This window comes from Trichechus manatus, unplaced genomic scaffold (genome assembly GCF_000243295.1).
Source record: "Trichechus manatus latirostris isolate Lorelei unplaced genomic scaffold, TriManLat1.0 scaffold00303, whole genome shotgun sequence".
Taxonomy (NCBI): Eukaryota; Metazoa; Chordata; class Mammalia; order Sirenia; family Trichechidae; genus Trichechus; species Trichechus manatus.
Genome location: NW_004444239.1, coordinates 695,536 through 720,313, shown reverse-complemented (window position 1 = coordinate 720,313; position 24,778 = coordinate 695,536). Strand labels below are relative to the sequence as shown.

Genomic DNA, 24,778 nt, shown 5'->3' with positions numbered 1-24,778 from the left:
AAAAAAAACCTCATAGAATGAGAGAAAATATCTGAAAATCATATATCTGACAAGGGAGTTGTACTCAGAATAAACAAAGAAGTCTTACAACTGAACAATAAACAGACAAACTTATTAAAAACTGGACAAAGGATTTAAACAGCTATCTCTCCAAAGAAGATATACAAATTGTCAATAAGCACGTAAAAAGATGTTCAACCTCATTAGACGTTAAGAAAATGCACGTTGAAACCACAGTGAGATAACACTTCATACCTACTACCCAAAAAATCCAAACATATTGCCACTGGACTCATAGCGACCTTATAGGACAGAGTAGAACTGCCCCATAGGGTTTCCAAAGAGTGGCTGGTAGATTCGTTCTGCCACTCTTTCTGATTATTAGCTGAGCTCTTAACCACTACACTGCCAGGGCTCCTTATACGACTAGGATGGCTATTATCCAAACGACAGGCACTAGCAAGTGTCGGCAAGGATGTGGAGAAATCGGAACCTTCACACATTGCCGATGAGAATGTAAAATGGTGGGTGCTGCAGCCGCTTTGAAAAACATGCACGTGAGGTCAAACAAAAGTTTACAAAATAAAATAAATATGGAATCACCACTCCTAGGCATATACCGAAAGAAATTAAAAACATACACCCACACAAAACTTGTACAAGAATGTTCACAGAACATTACTTAGATAAAAAAATGGAAATAACTCAAACGTCTGTCAGTGGATGAATGAACAGGTGAATGTGGTACATCCATATAACAGAATACTCTTTGGCAATAAAACAAATGAAGTATTAAAAAAATGTTACAACATGGATGAACCTTAAAATCATCACGCTGAGTCAAAGGAACCCAACCTCGAAGGCCACATACTGTCTGATTTCATTTATATGAAATGCCCAGGATAGGCAAATCCATAGAGGTAGAAAGTAGGTTATTGTCTGCCAGAGGCTGAAGAGGGAGGGGACAATGGGAAGCGGCTGTTAATGGACGTGGAGTTTCTTTTTAGGATGAAAATATTCTGAGATGAGATATCAGCGATGGTTAGGCAACATTGTGATTATACAAAAAGCCACTCAAGTTTACACTGTAAAATGGTGAATTGCATGGTATGAGAATGATATCTCAACAAAAAAATAAAAAGTAAAATGAAGCACACAAAACAAAAACTACCTATTTGGAGAAATGGCATCCTATGACCCCCTTCCTGTGCAGAATGAGATCACGGTTATAAAAGGAAAAAGGAATAATCAGAAAGATGCTGGATGGCCTCGCAGTTCCATCACTTATTACCAAGGTAATGAGCCTCTGCAAACCTTAGGGTCCTCATTTGTTAAATGCAGATATTAGTGCTAGGCAGTACTGATTGAGGATAACTGATACGCGTTGCACTCAACATTGCTAGTTAATTTTGTTACTATTATTTCGTCATGCCATTATTGAAAATAGAAAGTGAGTTGACGGATGATGTTTCCGGCCCAGGAATTAGTAAAGAACAAGTGTCCCTAATTCTGTGCCAGATTTTCTTTCTGCTATTTGCGCACCATTTCCCTAAAATATACTGTGACATTCTAAGATAGCACGGAAGACTGCTCCAGTAGAGGGCAGCCTTTGTTCAGGACCATCTTGTTGCTGGTGGCTCTCCATTTCAGTCCCATGACACTTTTCCCAGAGATAACTTCGTTAAAAGACACATCTCACAGGCATTACAATGACTGAATGTAAAGAAAATCATTTCTTTCAAATATGAGAAAGGAGAAACATGTTTAGAAACAGAGAAATATGAAGCAAGCTTTTCAAGCTAAGCACACATTTATGTATTTAACTTATAGACCAAAATAAAACAAAATAAAAAAAGTGAGGAGGGACAACATACGCAGGCAGAAGATACAGTGGCCTAGACAGAAGAGAATTAATGGGGTTTGCTTCAGGGGAAAGAGCCAGGAAAAAACTGGGCTAAATCTAGAACAATAAGATCTATGAGATGCTTAAACAAGCTCCCTGGAGAAATCCCAAGAAGTCTACTCTTCATGTTTTCCAAGCAGAAGACTTAGGTATAGATCCTGTATACTCTCGTATACTTTAGTTACTGGGCCTGGTAGAGTCTACTCTATAAAGTGCCTCTTCTAGGCCATGGGGCCACTCTAAGGTTGACATCTGAACTTTTCAGAGGAAGTTACAAGTTACCCAGAACCCTCCGCCAGTGTGAAAACCCGGTCACACTTTGCTGGTCTTAGCTCACGTTCTAAGTCTACTGGGATGAGACCTGCTTTATTTCAAGGTCCCATGCAAGGCCCAACATGCTGTTGGCTCTAAAGTTAGTACCATTACTTCTCTCCCAAGGCGCACAGAATGATTTCCTGTAATAATAAGCAAGTAATTCAAAATAATTGGGGCAAAGACCAGTGTGAATGAATGAAGACTTTAAATTATAGAATCCTTCAAATACTGTTTTTTTTGTTTTGTTTTTTTCCTATTGTTTTCACATTCCAGCAGTAAGTTGGACGAACTAAAACATTGTTTGGTTGGCAGTGCTTATGAAATGTGTTTTAATAAATTGATAAGAATTATTTATAATTGGTCCCTTATATGTAAATAATGTTTTAGAGCTAATAAAATATTTTATTTCAATAATTTAAATCTGCTCTTGAAATATTATGTACATTATTGGCTCAACAAACTTTTTTTCCATTAATAAAATAAACTTAAGCATATTGCAAAGATTGAGAGTAGACCAACTCTTTGTCCTTATGTTTGAAAAACTACTAAGTATTTATATAAAAAATGAGATTTCAGTGGTATCTATAATTATCTTAAGGAGCCCTGGTGGCACAGAGGTTAAATGCTCAGCTGCTAACCAAAAGGTCAGTGGTTCGAAACCACCAGTCACTCCATGGAAGAAAGATGTGGCAGTCTGCTTCCATAAAGATTACAGCCTTGGAAACCCCTGGGGCAGTTTTACTCTGTCCCATGGAGTTGCTGAGAGTCAGAATGGACTTGATTGCAACGGGAGAGTTATCTTGAATTTATCCGGAGACTTCACACCATGACCACCATTCCTTGTCGAAGGTGTGTATCCATCTTTAATAACTTTTGTCAACGCAATGCATTCATAAGATTGGATGGGGGCCCAAAAAGAGCACCATGATAGGAATTTTGACTCCTGTATTCCAGGCCTAGCCACATGAGTAACCAAACGTGAACATATAGGCAAGGAATTGAAAGCCTTGGACCTCAGTCAACTCACCTATAGAATATAGAGATTACAATAAATACTCAGTGTGTTTTTATACTAATGTACCTATATACTTATCGCAAAAATTCTTTAAGATGGCTTATTGACTCAACAGCAACAGAGAATCTCTAAGTCCCCTCCAGGGCTAGAGTCTATGATTTCTTCACTACACTGTGGATTTAGGAAATGGAAGTAGAAGGATTAGTGTGTCACCAACAAACTGGCTGGTACAACACTCAACTGGCTCCTCGGTCATGGATACATATTTTCTCAGTATTTTCAGTTCAGTTCAGTTGCATCGCCAGTGTACACGCACAATGATAAACAATATATCGAATTATGTTGAGGAGCTGTGCAGATTCTCTGAACAGAGGGAAATCAAGGGAGGCAAATGGTCAGAATCTAAGAATTGCTTTTTATTTATTTATTTTCATCTTTTATATAACTTTATCCTCAAAACATGTCTCCGTGGTAGGTACCAATGAAGCATCTATGAATGATGACCCCTGGAGAGGTGAAGGGGCAGAGCATGGGAAGTTGGAGGGATATCTATGGGCATGGCTGTCTGTGACCTGGCTGAGACCTGTGGGTGCCCCAAAACTGAACAGGGGAAGTGAGAGGGCCTCTGTACCTTTTTTGCAAAAGGGTCCTTCATATGGTGAGTTGGTGCAATCACAGAAGTAGCCACTGTGCTTCTCCACACATTTGCCCCCGTTGTGACAGGTACTGCCATAACTGCTACAATGGCCAGGACAGCCTGGCCGGACTCCAGAGGTGACCTTTGCCCTCTCCTCAAGGTCCAGTTTCTGCCCATTCAAGTGTAGGGAGCGAATGCATCCTAGGAAGCCTTTCTGTCTTGACGATGTTCCTCCTAAAAGGCGGAAAATAAAGAAAAAGAATATAAGGTATCATGGGAATCAACTATTTCAGGCTTAATGTAGGCAGCTGTAACAGTTAACTATTATTCTTTTGTTGAACTTTTCAGTAGGAACTTGGAATACAAAAAGTCTGAAAAAAAATGCATGTTTGTCTAGTCTGGAATCCCAACCCCTCCCCACAAAAAAAAAAAAAAAAAAAAAAAAAAAAAAGACAACAACAACAATAAAAAAGAAAAACTAAAGTTCTTGTGGAATCCTATAAAACTTTATGCGGACATTTTACTTTTACTAAATAAAATGTATTCTTTCACAGTCTACAGCTAACTGTCTTCTGAAGCAGAAGGCACCGACAGCTGCCTCAAGCTTATTCTGTATGTTCAGGGTAAGAATTGGTTAAGACCATGGAAAACAGTGCATACTCAACGCGATGCTTTCTCTTATGCGTCAACTTGGCTAGGCTGTGGTCCCCAGTGTTTGGTCAAACACTAGACTAGTTGCTGTTCCACAATGCAATCTAATGTAATCATCTTCCACAATATTAATCTCATGTAATATAATCAATCAGTTGAAAAGGGAGTTTCCTTAGAATGTGTTCTACCTCTAGTCTGTAAATAGATATTATGACAGAACACACACACTCTTTCTCTCTCTCCACTCTGTACTCTTTATGATGCCTGACCTATGGATCTTGGGACACAAGCCTTGGGAAGCCTGACCTATAGATTTTGGGACTTGCCAGCCCCGCACAATCCTGTGAGCAAATCCCTCAAGGTAAATCTCTCTCTCTCTATATATATACACACACACACACATACATGTATGTATGTATATATACGTATATACATATACCTATAAATATGTTTGTATGTGTATATATATATAGAGAGAGAGTTATTCAGGTTTGTATTTATATATTAAATAAATAAATATATATACGTTTATATATCACAGGTTCTGTTTCTCTAGAGAACCCTGATTAGACAATCACTACTATTTACATACCCTTCTCTTGAGCCCTCACAATGCCTAATACCAAAAACAAACAAACAAATCTTTTGCCTTTGAGTTGATTCTGACTCATAGTGACCCTGAGGACAGGGTAGAACTGCCCCACAGGGTTTCCAAGGAGCGGCTCATGGATTCGAACTGCCGACTTCTGGTTAGCAACCGAGTTCTTAATGACTGCGTCACCAGGGCTAGGCCCTTAATAAATATGTGCTGATTGATTTTAGAGTCACCTCAAGTTATTATCTGGAAGACAAATTTTTTCTCTGGAATAAGGAATAGGATTGTAGCCCAACTTTTTCCTGAGGGTACATCTTGAAGTTTTCAGAAATATCTGCAATGTTCTTTGGGAATTATTCAAGAATAGGGCAAACCTAAGTGTCAGAGTGTTTTGCTAGAGTTGGAACTCCAGAGTTCTACCAGTCTAACCCTCTTATATCAAAAAAATGTGTATTGATAGACAATAAGCCAGGGCATTAAGTTAAATCCCATCAACAGATATTTATTTGGTGCTGAGAATTCTGGGAGATCCAAGAGAAGGCAGAAGTCCAGGCTGCCCTTAAAGAACACAAGTTCAATTCCAAATCCAACACCTTGGGCTTAAGTCTGACACACATGGCTAAGGGGAGGACACATCTCGGTTTTACAAGTCTGTAAGGTGTACTAATGGAGAGGAGGTGAAGGGCTGTGGGAAAACACTAAGAGTAGGACCGACTTGACTTTTTTTTTTCATCCTTAGTCTCTCCTAACTGGGCTTCATTCATTTCTAAAAAATCAGTTGCTGTCAAGCAGCCTTAGGCTCATGGCCATCCCACATGTGTCAGAATAGAACTGTGGTCCATAGGGTCTTCAATGGCTCATTGTTTGGAAGGAGATCACTAGTTCTTTCTTCCGAGGTGCCTCTAGGTGGACTCAAACCGCCAACCTTTCCGTTAGCAGTCCAGTATGTTAACCATTTGCACCATCCAGGGTCTCCTGCCAAAACCTTAGTCTTGGCCTAGCAAATGATCAGATAAATATACGTGCTCACAAATGTAGATCTAGAAATGAATCCCAAATGTGTCACCTCAGATGGGGATTATAGATATTAAATAAGAAACAAAACTGCCAGTCAAAGAAATTAATAGGTGACGTAAAGAATTTCTGGCATCTGTCAGCCTAGCAGAATGGGAAGGAAATAATTGGAAATGGGGGTCACAGGAGTGAGGGGAGGCAAGTCCTGCCTTCTCTGAATCTCTTCAGCCATCAGAGATATGAATATATGTATGGTCGTCACTGACTGCGTCCGTAGTCTGAAACAGAACATACCTAAGGATACATCTAGTCTCTTATTCTGAAGAAACGATAAGACTTCATTGCATTTTTCAGTTCATATAAAGAGATGCCAAAGCAAGCCAGGAGGTCAAACCCAGATTGCATTCTCCTGTCTTCTCAATGTTGGTGAGTACATTTGTTTTTAGCTACAGGATAAATCAATTAGAAACACAAGCATCTCATGGAAGAAGGTTCGTTATTTCTTTCCTAGAGATTATGTAGAATAAAGAGGGGAGGATTTATATAGTCAAATGCTTTGTTTTATTTTTTCCTCTTAATTAGTAGTCACTCCCCATGGTGGATTTTAATAACTCTTCATATATCTTGTTAGTTTTATTTTCCTTCCAGCAAAGGTGAAAAATGTAAGATCTATTGCACATTTTCTCGTGTGTGACTTAGTCAACATGTTTATAAACGCAGAAGAAGGTGACTGGGGTGGGTTCTCTTGTAGAAATGCACCCCTTGAGGTTTGAGACAAACAGAGCATGGTGAGAATGACCCAGAACGACGGACTCATTTCAACCCTTGATGCTGACAAAGCAGAATAACACAATGAGCTCTGAGCTAAATTGCACAATGAACTACATTGTAGTTTTCAACTGTGTTTTATCATTATTATTATTATTCTTTACGAAGAAGAAAAACTAGATGTTAGCCTCTTTTTCTTCTTTATAGATAAGCAATATTTAAGTAAGGACAGATTACTTTTTGAAAAGACCTACACACTCATACGCGCGCACACACACACACATACACCGGTCAGTTCGTCAGTGCTCTGCGTTCTCTGATGTTACCTACTGTAGGAAGAGTGTTGTCTGAGGTGAGACACCATCTGTGAAAGTTGAATACCATACAGAAGTGCATCTGCCATCATTAATCTTTCTTCTCCCTCACAACTCTTCTCCCCTCAACCAGCCCTGTGGATTTGCTCCTCTAGACACCTCTGCATCTGTCCACTTCTTTCTGCCCCAGAGCCATGCCCTCACTCCAACCTGAACACCTGCAAGAACTTTCCAACTGGTTTTCCTGCCCTCAGTTTTGACTCTTCCCATCTATTCGGCCCTTTGCAGCCAGAAGGATGAACCAAAATGGAAATTTGATTTTGTCATTCCCCATTCGATGACCTTCAGAAACTAGTCATTGCCCTAAATATCAATCTCAAATTCCTTACGTGGCTGAGATGGCCCTGGAAGATCTGACCTCCGCTCATTTCTGCAGCTTGCTTCTCCCCACTCCCTGCCCTGACTTCAGGGCACCAGGCACTGGGAACTACTTCTGCTCCCAGTGCCCCAGGGTCTGTGGGAGTCTCTCCACATAGTTTGTCTGTACCGAGTATGGCATCTTCCCCAACACGCTCCACTGCTCTCCCTTCTCCACACCCACAATCATAAACACACACCTGAACTTGTATGCACACATCCCGTAGTCACATATTATTCTGCCCACTCAGTACTTTTTAATTAGTTGCTAATGTTTAAAAAGCAGAACATATTTTTAAAATTCTCATTAGTCTTCCGTTGAAAAATCAGAAGTCCCAGTGACAATGAACTGGCTTCCCTGTATGGCAAATGTCAGCCGCAGTTGCAGTGGGGGCAGCTTCTCTTAGACGGGACATGTGTTTACCACCTGGCCACATTCCCCACTGGGGTCACTTCACTTCATTCATTCCTGTCCCTTTTTTCACTCATGCAGGTATTTTCAACTACTGCTCTAATATAGTTTTTCGATTGTCTGTATCTTGTCTTATCTAGAGTTCACTGTAAAGTTGGAAGAACAAAAACACGTAACATTATCCTTAGAGCAGGTTAAAGGCACTTGTCAGGATCATATTTAATCTACAACCTCTTTGGGAATCAGAATAATGTCTGTAGTTCTAAATAAATATACACATATATATATTTTTCAACCACTTAGACGGTATATGTTAGGATATTTATAATTACCTCATTGACTTCTCTGTGGGAAGAAAGTTATTCTTCACGTTACTCACATCACGTAATTGAGAAAATTGAGTGTCAGAGAGATTGCTTTGGCCAGAGACAAGAATCAAACATATTTTAAGGGCAGAGTCAGGAGTCAAACTCAGATCCTGGGGCCTTCAAAGACTGCATACAGCTACACACCCTAAAATTCTAAAATTAACTATTACATTACACAATTTGGGCCAACAAGGCAAGTGAGTGACTCTTACTTTCTTCCTCTGGTCTCTTACATGGTTTCTTCCACCAAACAGTATCCACCTATGCCTTTGTCCTGTTGGTTTTTAAATCACTCTTCATGACGCCTTACACCTTGGTTGGCTGGCCTAGCTAGAAGCAATTTTGTAGGAAACTCTTCAGTTGGCTGTTGGTATCAGCCGTGTTCATTATGATGATGTTTCCTTGGACGGAGTATGAATCAGCTCTTAAAAACTTTGCTATCATCATTCTAAGCCTGTCTTAGAAAACCTCCATGTGTCAGTTCGACAAATGTTCATTGCTTTCAGAGAAGCATCTTAATTCTTGTGCCTTCCTTGAGCACAAGCACAAAAGCCTCTCTCGTGTGCCCTCTCTCTTTCTCACACACGCACAGAAAGCCATTGCTGAGGCCCCCCTTTCCTGGAAGACCATTGAGTGTGCCAGGTGGGCTCCTATTTTACAAAAATAACCAGGGCAGCAGTACTTCTCTATCTTTTCTTCTTTCTCTCATATATGTATATACATACATATACATACTATTTTTCTTGAACTTGGAGCAGCTTGTTTTCTGCATGAACTACTTTACCTAACATCACTGGCCTACTGAAATACCGGTGCATTTACCACCTGCATTTCCAATTCCAAAGTGGCAGCAAAATTAGCATGTACAAGATAAATAGAAACAAATATGCTATTAACCATCTTCTCTTTTTATCCCGCCCCTTCACTTGGCAGAATCTTAGGACAAGAAGGAAATTCTAATGGACGCTTTAATTCCAAAATGGTATTTTCTTAAGTGTTGCATCCAGCTGAGTTTTACCAGGTAGAGTCACATTTTGGTCATGGAATCACTAAACTCACACCATTTAATAATACTATTGATACTGATTAGATGCTCAAAAGGTACAATAATGGCAATAATAGTGACTTCGAACTAAATTCTTACTTTTTATCATGTACTGTCTATGTGTTTCATAGGCATTTTCTGATTTCATCCTCACCACAAATTTTGGCACTCCAACCAAATACCAAGCTCCCTCAAAAAATTGGGAAATAACTTGCTGATAACTTGAAATCAGTTAATGACACGTTAAATGTTCTTTTTTTTTTTTTTTTTTTTTGGTAGAAATGAATGCTGTGAAAAACCCTTTGAATAATAATTCAGCAATACCTATCAAGAGCCATTAAGCATGCTTATTACTGGCCTTATTTCACTTGGTTAAGGAAGTAGCCCAAAAGGTAGCAGGGAGGAAGATTACACAAAGAGATATTTAATTTCGCTTTACAGATAGTCTCTACAAATTAGAGGAGAGGAGAGTCTCACAAAAGGGAATGGCAAATAAATGACGCTAATTCAACATGGAGAACTACTACAAAACAATTCAAATTTACAATGAGAAACCTCAATTGTAATGATTGAGGCTCTCTTTGTTCTGTTTTTTTTTTTCATCTATTTATGTTTACTTTTGTGTTATAGTATGCATGCAGAAAACTGCACGAGTGTGTAACTTGATGCATTTTCACAAAAACGCAAACTCAAGTAACTAGCACCTAGATCACAAAAGAGAATTTTACCAGAACATCAGGGGTTCTCCTCTGGCTACAAACACACCCTGACCCCACCCTGCAAGCACACCACTGGCCTGTTTCAAAAGTCAGGGACAGACTAGTATTTAACGGGGTCATATAGTATACCCTCTTTTGTGACTGTTTTTTTGCTTGTTTTGTTTTTTGACCAATATTATATTTCTGAGTTTTGTCCATATTTTCACATTCTGCAGATAGAGTAGTTCATTCTTATTGCTGTATAACATCCTATTGTGAGAACAGTTCCACAAATTATTGCCCATTCTATTGCTGATGGACACTGTAGTACAGGTTTCGGCTATTAGGAATACTGCTGCTATGAATAGCCTGCTAGATTCCTGATGGCACATTTGCCTGTTGGGTGTATTCCTAGGAGTAGAATTATTGGGTCACAGGATATAAATATATGTTTGGCTTTAGTAAGTTATGCCAAACAGTTTTTCAAAGTGTTATATCAATGTAAATTCCCTCCAGCACTGTATGAGAGTTTTAATTGTTCACATTCTCAGAATGATGTTCTTTTAAGTCCTTTGAACTACATCCTGAATGCTGATAATTATTCTACTGTATATAAAAAATAAATCTCCTAACTTAACTATTATAATTTGAAGCTTACACTTTCTAAAGGAAGAAAATATCATAAACAGTACAGTTTATACAGAAAATGATGGACAGATGTCAATGGACCTTCCAGACTAAGGCACACTAGGAAGAAAGGCCTGGCAATCTAGATTTAAAAATTAGCCAGCAAAAACCTGATGGGTCACGGCAAAATATTGCCTGATTTGCTTGCTCTGGTCATCAAGAGGGATCAATCACTAGCGTAGAACACCATTTTTGGTGAAGCAGAGGGCCAATGTGGGCATGGGGAACACTTGGTGAAAGAGATTGGCACAGTAGCCACAACGGTGGACGCAAACATGCCAGCCATTGTGAGGATGACACAGAACTGTTGCACATAAGGTGCTATGGGTCAGTGTTGACTTGATGACAGCTCACAACAGCAACAAAACCATCCAAGAAACGCAAAGATACTTCAATCCGGGTAAACGATTCATGTGTTGGTGAAGAATATTGACTATACCATGGACTGCCAGAAGAACGAACAAGTCTGACTCGGAAGAAGTACAGCCAGAGTGCTCCTTGGAAGCAAAGATGGTGAGACTTTGTCTCAAGCACTTGGGACATGTTGTCAGGAGGGACCAGTCCCTGGAGAAGACATCATGCTTGGTAAAGTAGAGGGTCAGCGAAAAAGAGGAAGATCCTCCACAAGATGAATAGACACAATGGCTGCAACAAGGGGCTCAAACATAGCAACGACTGTGAGGATGGCACAGGGCCAGGCAGTGTTGTTCTGTTGTGCATAGGGTTGCTATGAGTCAGAACCAACCAGAAGGCATCTAACAACAACAACAACAAATTAATGTACTTCCCTACAATAAATAATAAATAAATATATATAGTAACAGTAACATTTATTGAGTAGTTACTATATTCCAGGCACTGTGTATAAGTACTAGAAAGGAAGACACAATATTTCTTTATTTGCAGATGGTACAATTGGCTACTGAGAAAATCTCTCCCAGAAATAATAATGAGAAACTATTACAATTAAAACGAAAGTGCAAAATATCAATATAGAAGAAAATAATGGTCCTGTATAGCAACAATAACCAATTTAAAAAATGTATTAGTAAGAAAAAACACTATCTGACCACAAAAGCATCAAAATATCTACAAAGAAATTGAGCAAGATCTCTTTCTAAAAGAAGAAAACAAAATTTACTAAGGATCTTAAAGTATGACTCAGGAAGAGAAAATGGTTGAGAATAGTTAACATGGTGTTAATGAGAACAAACGTGAGGTGGGGTGGAGGGAGGGTGGGGACTCTTCCTGCAAGGTATGAACCATGCTCCATAAATGTGGCATTGGTGCATGACTTGGTGTGTGGTATTTAGATGAAATAACGTATGGAATCCAGAAACAGACTCTTTGCATATGGGGGTTTTGTATGTTATAATACCTATTAGACTTCTAAATCACTAAGGAAAAGAGGGGCTATACAATAAATAAAGATGAGAAAATTGGCTCTCCATTTTGGAAAATAAATAAAGCTACAATCCTGTCTCAAACTCTTAAACAAATATCAGATGGATTAAAGACATAAAAGTAACCATAAACAAAACAAACAATATATATTAGGTAAAAAAGAATATATTTAAATAGGACCACAAGATAATAAATAAAACTTTAATAAACTTGTCTATATAAAAATTAAAAATTACTACATTTTCATAAAACAAAGTTAAAAAAAAAATGAGTGAACAACTTGGAATATTTGTAACCTATATAATAGACAAAGTTTCAATACATAGAATATATTAAAAAAAACTCCTTTAAACCATTAAGAAAAAAATAAATACATAAACAAATTTTTTAAGTTGGTAGTGGTGATAAATAAGCAATTCATAGATGTGGCAACATACATAGAAGAAACAATGTATTCAAATCTACTTAACTTTATTAAATAATCAGGAAAAAGGCAATGAACACAGTGAAATAACTTTTCTATTTATCAGATTAAAAAATTTGGAAGTCTGATAATATCAAATAATGGCAAATGCATGGATAACAGGTACTCTCAAGGTCTTCAGATTGTGGCAACAATTGTTCAACGTTCTTTAAGGTGGGCAATGTAGTAGGCTGTATTGAAATTTAAAATGCAAGACCTTTTGACTCAGATAATATACGCACTTGTGCACAAGGTTATTTTTGCTGCTTTGCTCAAAAAACTGAAAAATGCTGAAGGACACAAATGTCCTTTGATGGATGAGAAACAAGTAAAATAAACTACAGCGCACCTTTCCCGTGAAATGCTATGCAAATACTATGCAGCAGTTCAATTCAGGTGGCAGGAAAGAAGGAAACACTTGAATTATGCCTGTTTCTGATGCTAATGCAGATGGCTGGGGAGCCAGCTCAATGGAGGTTAAAGGTGGTTGATTCAGTGAGCCTACAGTCGTGCCAAAGTATGTTAGGAACCATTGTTTTGCACATCATTTGGAGGTTCTCCTGAGAGAATACCTAGATGATGGGGCAGAAAAGTGCCTCTTGCCCCTTAATCAGGAGCTCTGGCTGCAGTGGTTAAGAGTTTGGCTGCTAATCAAAAGGCTGACAGTTCGAATTCACCAGCTATTCCTTGGAAACCTTGTGGGGCAGTTCTACTCTGTCCTGCAGGGTCGCCATGCCCTCAGGAGCTGAACCATGTACTTGTTTGAAGAAGTAAGTAGAGAATGTAAAAGTCTACAATCATAAGCTTTAAGAATTTTACCTTATTCATCATCTCATCTGACTCAGAGTGACTTTATGGGTGAACCCAGGAGCCTGAAACATAATGTGAGCCTACAATAAAAACGCTGAGCATCAAATCTCACTCCCATCATAATCTCCTCTGTCTCTGGGGTTGATGGATGGATTCCCTTGACACTGGTCTGCTCAATGAAAGTCTAACTGGAAGAGTTAACTGCCCCTAAGCTGAAACCCGGGCCTCACAACAAGGTTCTACCACCCATGTGTCAGTCTGTTGTACCGTAGCGGCATGTGTATTTCAAACACCAGCAGGTCACCCATGGTGGACTGGTTTCAGCGGAGCTTCCAGATTAAGACAGGCTAGCAAATAGACCTGGCAGTCTACTTTGATAATTAGTCATTGAAAACCTTACGAATTACAGAATATTGTCCAAGACTTTGACTTTCTTACTTCGGACATGTCATCCGGAGGGACCAATCCCTAGAGAAGGACATGATTGGTAAAGTGGAGGGCCAGGGTAGGCAACAGAAACCCTCAATGAAATGGATTGACACAAAGACTGCAACAAGGAACTGAAACTTACCAATGATCATGAACATGGCACAAGACTTGGCAACATTTCTTTTTGTTTTACATGGGGTCCCCATGAGTCAGAGCCAGCTCGAAGGCAACTAACAAAACAACAAGGCTGCCTCTTGCAGAATCTCCAAGAAAACAAGGATTGAGTCCCAAACCCAAAGGTGAGGAGTAGTTCTGCAGTGGTATACCAGTTAGCACTGGAAGGAAAGTAGCCATAGCAGATCAGGGCCTAAACTCTCCCATGATTCATTCAATTAGCTTTGCCTTGATGCTGTGATCCAATTGTTCAATTATCACTTAGGGGCTCTTTCTCCTTCCAGCTTCCTTGTGGAAGTGATGGCAGCAATGTGATTAGAGGCATATCATCAAATTCTGACAACTGTCAGTTGTCAGAAAAAAAATATCAGAAACTTGGAAAAAATCAAAAAACATGATGGATGTGTGTCCAGTAGAAGTGCAAATAATTTCTGTTCAGTGTAACAGGTAATTCCAAAAATGGCCTGTTGGACAATAACCAGTTTTATGTATAACCTCACAGCTTTATCCTTTTTTTGTTGTTCTTAAACAGCCTATAAATATCCAAGCTTTTCAGATGCTCTTTGAACTGGTCATAACATCTTACTGGTTCCCTCATTAATTAATAAATTGAATTTTTTGACACGTGTGCATTTCCTATTTGCCTGAGATTCATGCTTTTACCTTTTTGAAGATTATATTTTAACTCATAATACCACTATTCTTTAAAACACTATCACTCGTCATTAGAAAGTATAAACCTGTGAAGGAAAGTGTTTGAGTCTCACAGTACCTTTTGACTGGCCAGGTAATAATAATAATACTGATACAATACTGAAATATACAGAGGACTTTTAGTCTTTTGTAAATGTGAAACAAGCTGGATACATTATCATCCACATTTCCTGGTGAGAATGTAGGCACTCACAGAGGATAAATGCCTGTCAGGGATAAAAGGAAGGAAATAAAGTGGTGTATGCAGAAGAGAAGGGAGGGGAACAAAAGAAGGGTGAAGATCCAAAAAGATAAAGATTATGGAACTAGAGCAAGCACATAATGCAGCTCATTCTGGAGGAAAGGGGGCTACTGACTTCACGAATCCCAGAGTATTTGAGGCGTTACAAGAAGGAAGGGAAATTCACGCATATACAACCTGTCCACCACCCTGCACTGTTGTAGCTAAAGCAAGGCCTCCTCTAGGACAAGGGCTACTTCTCATTCATGATTGTGTAGATGAGCACCCAGTGAACTGACACCTAAATCTGGCCTTCAAGACAACAGCCTCATCCTGACAGAAGCCCCAACCCCCATCCATTTGCAGGAATTAATTTTTCCAGGAAGGGTTAGGGAGATGATAAGGAGGGAGGGACCCTTGGGATAAAAGGTTTGGGGGGATAGGGTGGGGAATGGAAAGCAGAGGATGCCAGGGCCCATTGTTGAGGGAGTACCATCCTAGGACGTTAAGACAAGCCCAGACCAGGAGGAGGCTCTGGTGCAGTACAGGGAGGGGACTCAGTGTCCGGAGGCTTCACAAGGGAGTGGCCATGTGAGAGCACCAAGCAGACAGCAGGGCAGGGATCTCACGGAGGCCTGGGGGCGTATGGGCTCCAGTTGTATTCCCAGAACTCGGTGAATTCTGAGGAAGCATGTGGCTGGCTAAGCCAAGGTAAAGGACTTGCTCCCGACACCCCAACGTGCACGTAAGTTCCAGGTGGCCTTCCACAGGGTGAGTCCCTGAGAGACTGCACTAACTTTCATATTAATCTTATTTTCCCTGTATAAGGAAGAGACAGGCAAGAAATCCTTACACAGTGTATGAGCCATGGAAATTTGGAACCTGCCTCGGGTAAAGCTAGGAGCTGCATCCACTTTGCCGTGCTCCAACTCACTGGACTATACGCCCTTTACACCACACCCTGAAAAATCTGTTTTAAAAGCTGTCTCAAGAGAACAGGATACAAGAAAAAGATTAGTCCGAAGGACTAATGGACCACAGCTACCAAGGCCTCCACCAGACTGAGTCCAGTACAGCTAGATGGCGCCCCGCTACCACTACTGACTGCTCTGACCAGGATCGCAACACAGGATTCTGGACAGAGCTGGAGAAGAATGTAGAACAAAATTCTAACACACACAAAAAAAGACCAGACTTACTGGCCTGAAAGAGACTGGAGAAACCCCGAGAGTATAGCCCCCAGACACCCCTTTAGCTCAGTGGTGAAGTCACTTTGAGGTTTACCATTCAGCCAGGGATTGGACAGCCCCATAAAATAAAACAGAACTAATGAGGCACAGCAGTCCAGGGACAAGTACTAGAAGGTAGAAGGGGACAGGAAAGCTGGTGTTAGGGAACCCAAGGTTGAGTAAAGACGGTGTTGACGTGTAGTGGGGTTGTTAACCATTGTCATAGGGCAACATGTGTACTGTTTAATGAGAAACTATTTTGTTCTGTAAACCTTCATCTAAAGTAAGAATAGCAGCACAACTGGAAGAACATAACTGATGTCACTGAACTGTGCATGTAGAAATTTTTGAAATGGTGTATCTTTGGCTAAGTATATTTTTACCAAAAAAAACAAAAAAAGGTCAAGAAGGGAGAGGGTTGACATGTCATGGGGTTGTTAACCAATGTCATAAAACAATATGTGTACTGACTGTTTAATGAGAAACTATTTGTTCTGTAAACCTTCACCCGAAGTACAATAAAAAAAAAATTAAAAAAAAAAAAAAGCTGTCTCCCCCTTAGCCTGTACTCCTTCATAGTAAATATATGTTATCTATTTCATGGCCCCTTGCTTAGCCCAGGGTTGAGAACAGAATATGCACTCAGAAAATACTTGTTGAATGATCTACGTCAGAGGAAGAATGTGAGAAAAACGTGGAAGAAGGACACAGAGTAGCATATAGAAGGAGGGGATTAGACAACCCAGAGTTCTTCCTCCCTGCCAAGCAACTGATGCAAGTCAACTCTCGAGAACCCATTGGCCTGTTATGGATTGAATTGTGCCCCCACCCCCAAAATGTCTGCCAACTTGGCTAAGTCATGATTCCCAGTATTGTATGATTGTCCTCCACTTTATCATCTGATGTGATTTCCCTGTGTATCCTAAACTCTATCACTATGATGTAATAAGATGGATTAGCAGCAACTACACTGATAAGGTCTACAAGATTAGGTAGTGCCTTAAGCCAATCTCTTTTAAGACATAAGAGAGAGAAGCGAGCAGAGAGACACATGGGAACCTCATACCACCAAGAAAGCAGTGCCAGGAGCAGAGTGCATCCTTTGGACCTGAAGTTCCTTCAAAGAGAAGCTCCCAGACCAAGGGAAGACTGATGCATCACAAGGACCTTCCTCCAGAGGCGACAGAGGGAGAAAGCCTCTCCCTGGAGCTAACACCCTGAATTTGGACTCATAGCCTACTAGAAGCTATCCACTTGTGATATTTCTGTTATAGCAGCACTAGATGATCTAAGACAGCCTCTAAAGAGTCTTTAGGACAAAGAGGTAGGAGGGAAGAAGGCATTATTTTATGGATAATCCCTGGGAGAAGGAAGAATAAGTTTTGCTTAAGAAAATTACTGTAATTAAATGAATTAAAAAAAAAAAAAAAAGATTTGGCTTTTAGCTTCAGTTTTATCCCAAAGCTCGGCTGCTAACTTAAAGGCTGTTGGTTCAAGTCCACCCAGAATGCCTTGGAAGAAAGACATGGTGATGGACTTCTAAAAAATCAGCCATTGAAAATCCTACAGAGTAAAGTCATACTCTGACACACGTGGAGTTGCCATGGGTCAGAGTGGACATGACAGCAACTGTTGGTTTTTGTGTCATTTTGTTTTGTTTTGTTTTTCATCCACAGCACAACCTCAGAGAAGGGTGGTAACTGAGAAGAAATCAGGACTGCATAGACTGCACTACAAGCATGCAGTGGGCGTAGTCGCCCATGAACTCTCTGTTTATTTAATGGAACTAAGGCTTTCATGGAATTACAAATGGGAGGCCCAGCTCTGGTCTGGACACATCTCTCACCACCAGATCTGATGTGATTCTCCATAAATAAGCCTGTCTTTATTGAACAAAGTGCGGGAAGTATACCCAGGACAATGTGAATCCGACAATAATGCCTTCAAAGCAAGCATGTGTGCACCACGTACCACTCTGAAAATGTGTTGAAGGTTCCTCTACCTTTGCAGTTGGTTGCTAAGGAAACAGCAGCTGTAACTTTCCTTTTTATAAAGGCTCTGCCCTCTAGCCTTTGAGGTGTCACACACACTAACAAATACTGGTACATTTGCCAATTTGTGGGAAGAAGGTTATCAAACCCAGTGTGGGCAGAATCCCTCCCCCTGGGCCTATTACACCAATTGAACATGTCCTTTAAATGTCAAACCCCCAAATTTCCAGGCAAAGAAGTGTCTCGTTGTCCCCCTGAGGTGAGGATCCTATTTGAAGTGGTCTTTTGCTTGCAACTCTTATTTAATATCCCTTAATTGGAGGTCCAAACGGGAAAAGGAAGTGTCTGTTGTTGTGTTCAATCTTTGCAAGTTAGGAGCTGCATCCACTTTGCCCTGCTCCAAGTGTGTGAGGGGCTGATTATTAAGCCCAGTAAGCAGATGGAGTAAACGAGGTCAATGAAGGTGACTTGCCTAAAATCCTAAAGTTAGTAGGTAGAAGAGCGCACATTTGAAGGTGTGCATTCATTCACTTCTGTTAATTCATTGGATATTTATTGAACACTAAATATATCAGAGAACCTGCATTAGTCCCCCAGGATATAAAGTAAATATGACATTACATTGGCCACAAGGAAATCACTAGAAGGGAGAGAGGCTAGAATCAGGTAACTATAAGGCAGGTTGACGTGTATTCTCATAGAGGTATTGCTGGTACAATGGTGACCAAAAGGAGGGAGAGGGTAGGGACCAGCGGGACAAACTCCTCTGAGAGAAGACAGCTAATCTGCATCATCATTGAAGAGGAGTCTTCCAGGTAGATGGGGGCCAGGGTAGGGGAAGGCCATTCTAGTACTATGGCCCAGAACATCAAAGGGGCATCAAGCAAAACAATGCAAATGCAACTCTGAAGAATCCATTGGCCTTACAGAGTATTTTGGACAAAGATGTAGGAGAAGATGACACATTATTTTATGGAAGATCCCTCTGAGAAATGAAGAATAAAGTTGGCTTAAGAAAATTTTAAAAGTGTGTGTGTGTGTAAGAAATCTATCTGGTTCTGTCTCAGGCTGGGCTTCCCAGAGCAGGCTCTGAGATGGAGTTTGGCGGGCAGGAGACTTATGAGGAAGTGCGTTTGGGAACCACACTGGGTCTAAAGGAGGGGAAGAAAGCAGGAATGGGCAGAGGGAGAAGTGAGCTGCAGGACAGGCCTGATAACTGTCTAACTAACTAGCACTAGTTATTATGGAGGCGACTCGGACTCATGGTGACTCCATGTATGTCAGCGTAGCATTGTGCTCCACAGCCATTTTCAGTGGCTGATTTTTAGGAAGCAGATCGTCAGGCCTTTCAAGGTGCCTCTGGGTGGACTGAACCTCCAACTTTTTGGTTAGCGGCTGAGCACTTTACCAGTTATGCCACCTATGTGTTCCTCCATGGGCCAAAATTCCAGGCTGTTATATCTTCATCTCCATGGATCCTTGGCGGTGAACCATGCTGAGGCGGATACAACCTTAGCCAGGTGTCTCTCTGCAGCTGCAGTGATCCCTGGCAGCACTCCTGGTGACTAGGACAACAAGCCCTCCTTGCACATCATCTGGACAAGGCATCCCAGTGTCCACCGCAGCTTCCTAAGCCTTCCCAAACACAGTGGACAAGGACTAAGAAGGACCCTCACCCTGCAGCCTGAGACATGAATGGTGAAGAGGAAGCTGAATGAAGAAGGTCACTTCTTACCTCTTCTACAAAATTGCCTTCCCTACTCAAGTGGCTTTGAAGTCAAAGCTTTCTCCCTGGATCAGAAAAAAACTTGGTAAGGAAAGGAGAACAGAGGATGAACCTACCACTAGCACTTTGGGGAGGGTTTTAGTTGTGTTGTATTCCCTTTGTCCATTGCTCCTCTCAAGGGCTTACTAAGTCCTCCATGAGTCATCAGCTTTATCACCAAAGACTTGGAGAAATCAAAACAGGCTCAAGGAGCTGCAGGCAACATTGCAGCCTCAGTCTCACCGGATTTCTTTTCTCCCATCCAGGACTTCCCTGGTGGCTGCTCAGCATCAGCTCAGCCACATAATGGATTTGGGAAAAGCACAGACAACTTCTTTCTACTGTGCTCTCAAACTGAGTCCTTGGACATTAAGGGAGTATTGTTTTATTTAGCAGAAAGACTTGGCTTGAGTTTTTTTGTGTGTGTTTTTTTTTTTGTTTGTTTAGTTTTGTTTTTTGCAATTACTGACCCAGCTCCACGTAAATGGTACCATATTATTATTATTATTGTTTCCTTTACTGAGTTATACATGTTGACAACAGTCAGTGCCAGGGGAATCAGAATTACTGCTTCTAACATTGAGTTTTGTGCAGTGTGAATCTCAAGGCCTCTTTCCCTGACCTGTATGAGAAAATGATGCCATACTGTGCTCTCCTTGAAAATCCATGGTATGACTTGTAATACGTTGGGTCAATGGCAGAAAAAACAAACAAAACAAAACAAAAAAAAGAGCAAACTCAAACCAAATAAGAAAGCTCTCCGTTCTGCTTCAATTGCCCATGATTAATCCAGTGGAAACCTGTATATGATAAAATGAGCTTCAATTAAAGCAGAAGAGATTGTAGATGACCATTAACAAAATAATTAAGAAGAAAGTTTCTTGAATATCGGGGGCACAAAACATTCAAACGGGCTATTGGAAAGACTTCAATGTATCAAACGTCAACAGTTTTAAGAAGAGACAAAATTTTGCTGAGGGGATGCTTTAATCGTTCACCTCTCTGAATGTGAATATTGAACCAATGTTCTTTCAAAATACTTTCAAGCTCTAGGAATCTTTTTGTTGGGTTGGTGGTGTTGATGAAGGAAAATGCATGAGGAGCCAGGTTATTATTTTTTTTTCCCACTCAGGAAACATTTATTGAGTGGCTATGTGGTGCTCTCCTAGGTCACGGTCCTGCAGCAACGAGGAAAACACTCCTGGGACTTGCTTGCTAGTGTCCCAAGCTTTTTCGTCAGCTCATAACCAGTAAGAACAAATTCACTTATTCAATTATTATGGAATCAGAAATCTTACTTTAAAACGTTTCTAAGCAAAAGAATTCAAGTATACTTGACACATTATTTAACTTTGAAAAATTAAACTTTTTTTGGCAAATTCGGCATTATAATCAGGAATATATGTGATGTTGACAAGGCAATTATTTCTTCACTTCTTTTTTTTGTTTTCCACCATTGACACAATGCTAATTACCATCCTCAGTGCCCGCTGGCTTTATATAATAAATATACTAAAAGGTGATTTTCCAATTTTTTTTTAATGCGAAAAGAATGTCTACCTTTTCCTATGCTGTGAAACACCATTAAACCAAAACCAAACCAGTTGCTGTTGGGTTGACTCCGACTCCTGGTGACCCTATGGGTTTCAGAGTAGAACTGTGCTCTCTAAGACTTCCAATGGGTGATTTTTGGAAGTAGATCACCAGGTGTTTCTCCCAGGGGGTCTCTGGCTTGAGCTACCGACCTGTCATTTAGCCACAGAGCACGTTAACTGTGCCAACCATGGGGAATTCTACTGGCTTGCTTTAGCAAAGCCATCCTCATGAGACATACGTCAGGATAAAATATAAGTGAGTGGTCCACAGAGAAACTCTGAAACAGCTCATCTGAGTCTTCATATTACGCTACAGACCATGAGTCTGTGACGTGCCAGAGAACAGGGATACTGTGAACATCAAGCCCTCGAACTACCTTGCCTAGCTTCATTGCTGACCTGGCTGAGTCTAAGGAGCTTCACCTGAGAAGAACAATGACCATTCCTGACTAGCCTGGAAGCAGCAGCAGGATTTTTCTGGGTCCCTTCAAGTGTTATGATTTATCCAGTTAATGTAAGTACCTTCCCAAGGGGATTGTAAATTGGAAGTGACTTCAGTTATTTTGACACAAATAGTGAAGCTAAGCCAAGAAAAATGGGCTCATCAAAGAAAGAAAAGTAAGAAGGACCTAAAGTCACACAAAAATGAAACTCACAGCTCACATCTTTGCAAAGTCTCCCTCCACTTCTCAGTTTTAGTATATTTGTAAGGATACTCTCAGATGTGGTAAGGAGACGTTTTCAATGCTGTTATATGCGTAGGGTCATGGGGAGAAGGGGGATTGCCATGTGGATAGCAAATCTGCAAATTATAAAGAATCAGTTACCCAGACTTTGCATTGCAGTAGGGCAATGAGCACTCTTAGGCTATGTGTTTGTCTACCAAGGCCACATGGACTGTTGGAAGCTAATTGGGGATAGTTACTCAGATCTCCTCATTTTGTTTGCAGGGATGGGGAGGTGCTAGTGCTCAGATTTCTCTTACCTCATCCTCAGATTGGCAGGCACTTCAGTAGAGAAAAGCAAAGGAAAAGGGGTGCTACCACCAGGAGTTCCAACAGGGAATCTGCCACAGACGTGCAGTATACATTTCAGAATTCATACATTATTGCAATTCCTCCAACATTGTTAAAGAAATGTGACCAACGAAACTGCATGGGCACCGATATCCCTAATTATTATGGCATTAAAATAGCCTGAAGTTCAAATATTGATTCTGGGAATCCAGCATGCATTGAATCATGTATTAGCACTTCAACCTGTCACATCTCAATGACAGGATTAGCTCTTAAGGGTACATCTTATTCTATAAAATTCAACCTGTTTATCATACTCTGGAAACACTCACAGTCACAACAGCAATGCAAGTGATTATGATGTTGAACAACACTCTATGTTTTAACTGAAGGATTTTTCAATGGCCAAAGATATCTAGACAAACATATCCAAGTCAATATTTAAGTTAACACCACACTCTATCTATCCCAGTAAAATACACACAGATAATATTTTTTTCTGCCTAGGAAATACAAACACACAGTGTCTCTAAATTTCTGAATGATAGAGAATGCAATTTTTTATTTTGGCTGCCTCAGTTAACCAGAGCTGCTTTATTTTATTTATTTAACAACTGGAATTACACAAAATGGGAATGTCGGGATTTCAGCTTTTTTGGCCACCTGGCATCTCTAAATGGACATATCACCGAAAGCTAAACAAAATTCAAAGCAGTCAACTAAAACGACCTCCAAGAGTATTTCTTTTTCTTCTTCAAGTACATTAAGACAAATTCAATAAAGCAGAGTAACATCTGAGATGGGACTTATGGGAGAGAAACGTAATAGAAGCAGGTGCTGTTGCCACAGCTGACCTTGGCTACAACTCCAACAAGACATCTCCTCCAGATCCATCGACATGCTCTTGCAACTCATTGCATTTATGATCAATTTAACTGCAATGTCTGGAGAGAGAAACCTACTACGAAGCACAACTCCCTCTCTTCCCTTTTGACTTGCACTAAGTTTATCACATATTCAGGCCATATGATAATTTTATAGCTACATGAAATTTGCATGAAAGGATAAAAAAATTATTCCATCTTTATATACACCCTTCAGGCAGAAGGATTCATAAAGACTGCCTGAAGATACATTAAACTTTGGCATGGAATATAATTTATGAAAAATCACAAAATACTTGAATTGATTTCACTGAAAAAAGATATTAAATGTTGATGAATAGCAAGGTTCCCCAGAGAAATAAAATGCTATGTTTAAATAGAATTAAAACAGTAATATGAATTTTAAAAATATTTTAATAGTAAATCATATCACTTATATGTGTTATTAAAGAAAATGCCTTGTGAACATAAAATGCTTTTAATCACTTACATTTTAGCTTCTGCTGGCTATGTAAAACATGACTAATGAAAACAGAAATAGTTCATGTTTAGAAGAGAAAATACGACAGTCTTATATATTGTTACTTCTTTTCTTTAGCTAGGATGCTGTCAGTGAATACTCTCCTAAAAGCTAAAATTTGTACAAACCCAAATTTAAAGGAAGCAAGTAAGAAACACCCACTGATTGCTGACAGCATTTCATTATCAGTAGTGAAGCTATGCACTATGAGTCTGGTAAAAAAATAATAAGGAAGGAACGTTAAATCTGGGTAGATTGCTAAATGTTGACGATTATTTACATCACTGTTCTAAGCATCTCAACTTCAACTGTCATATAAGAGCAGCCTCTTGGCTTTAAAAATATTACAATGTCTCTAACATTTAAAGCTCTCTTTTTGTATTTTTAAATTTTACAAGCCCTGTTCAACCCACTTTCAAGAAAGTCTTTCTAAATTAAGATATAAGGCTGGCCTTTCCCACTTTGACTAACGTCTAATATGGTTGACATCACTCTCTCTCTCAATACACACACACACACACACACACACGCATGCACACGCGCACACAATCCCTTATGCTTACCAAACTCCAGGAATTATGACAAGGGAGATAAAATGGTGCCAGTTTAAATAAAGCTAAGGCTTGAGCATTAAAGAGTGAAACCCTGCCCCAAATCCCCTGCCTCCTTGTCTGTCACACACACAAACACACACACGCACACACATACACACAGAGGACCGTGAG

The 24,778-nt window shown here is 40.0% G+C and overlaps 1 protein-coding gene across 1 annotated transcript in view; it reads right to left on the bottom strand.

Annotated features, from left to right (window-relative positions):
* Positions 1–24,778, bottom strand: part of CNTNAP5 (contactin associated protein family member 5) — a gene marked incomplete at its 5' end in the record, with an annotated part of 853,982 nt that overhangs the window by 169,164 nt on the left and 660,040 nt on the right. Inside the window, one exon of the mRNA XM_004390491.3 lies at positions 3,865–4,104. Within this exon, the coding sequence (XP_004390548.3) occupies positions 3,865–4,104 (240 nt within the window). The remainder of the gene's footprint in view (positions 1–3,864; positions 4,105–24,778) is intronic.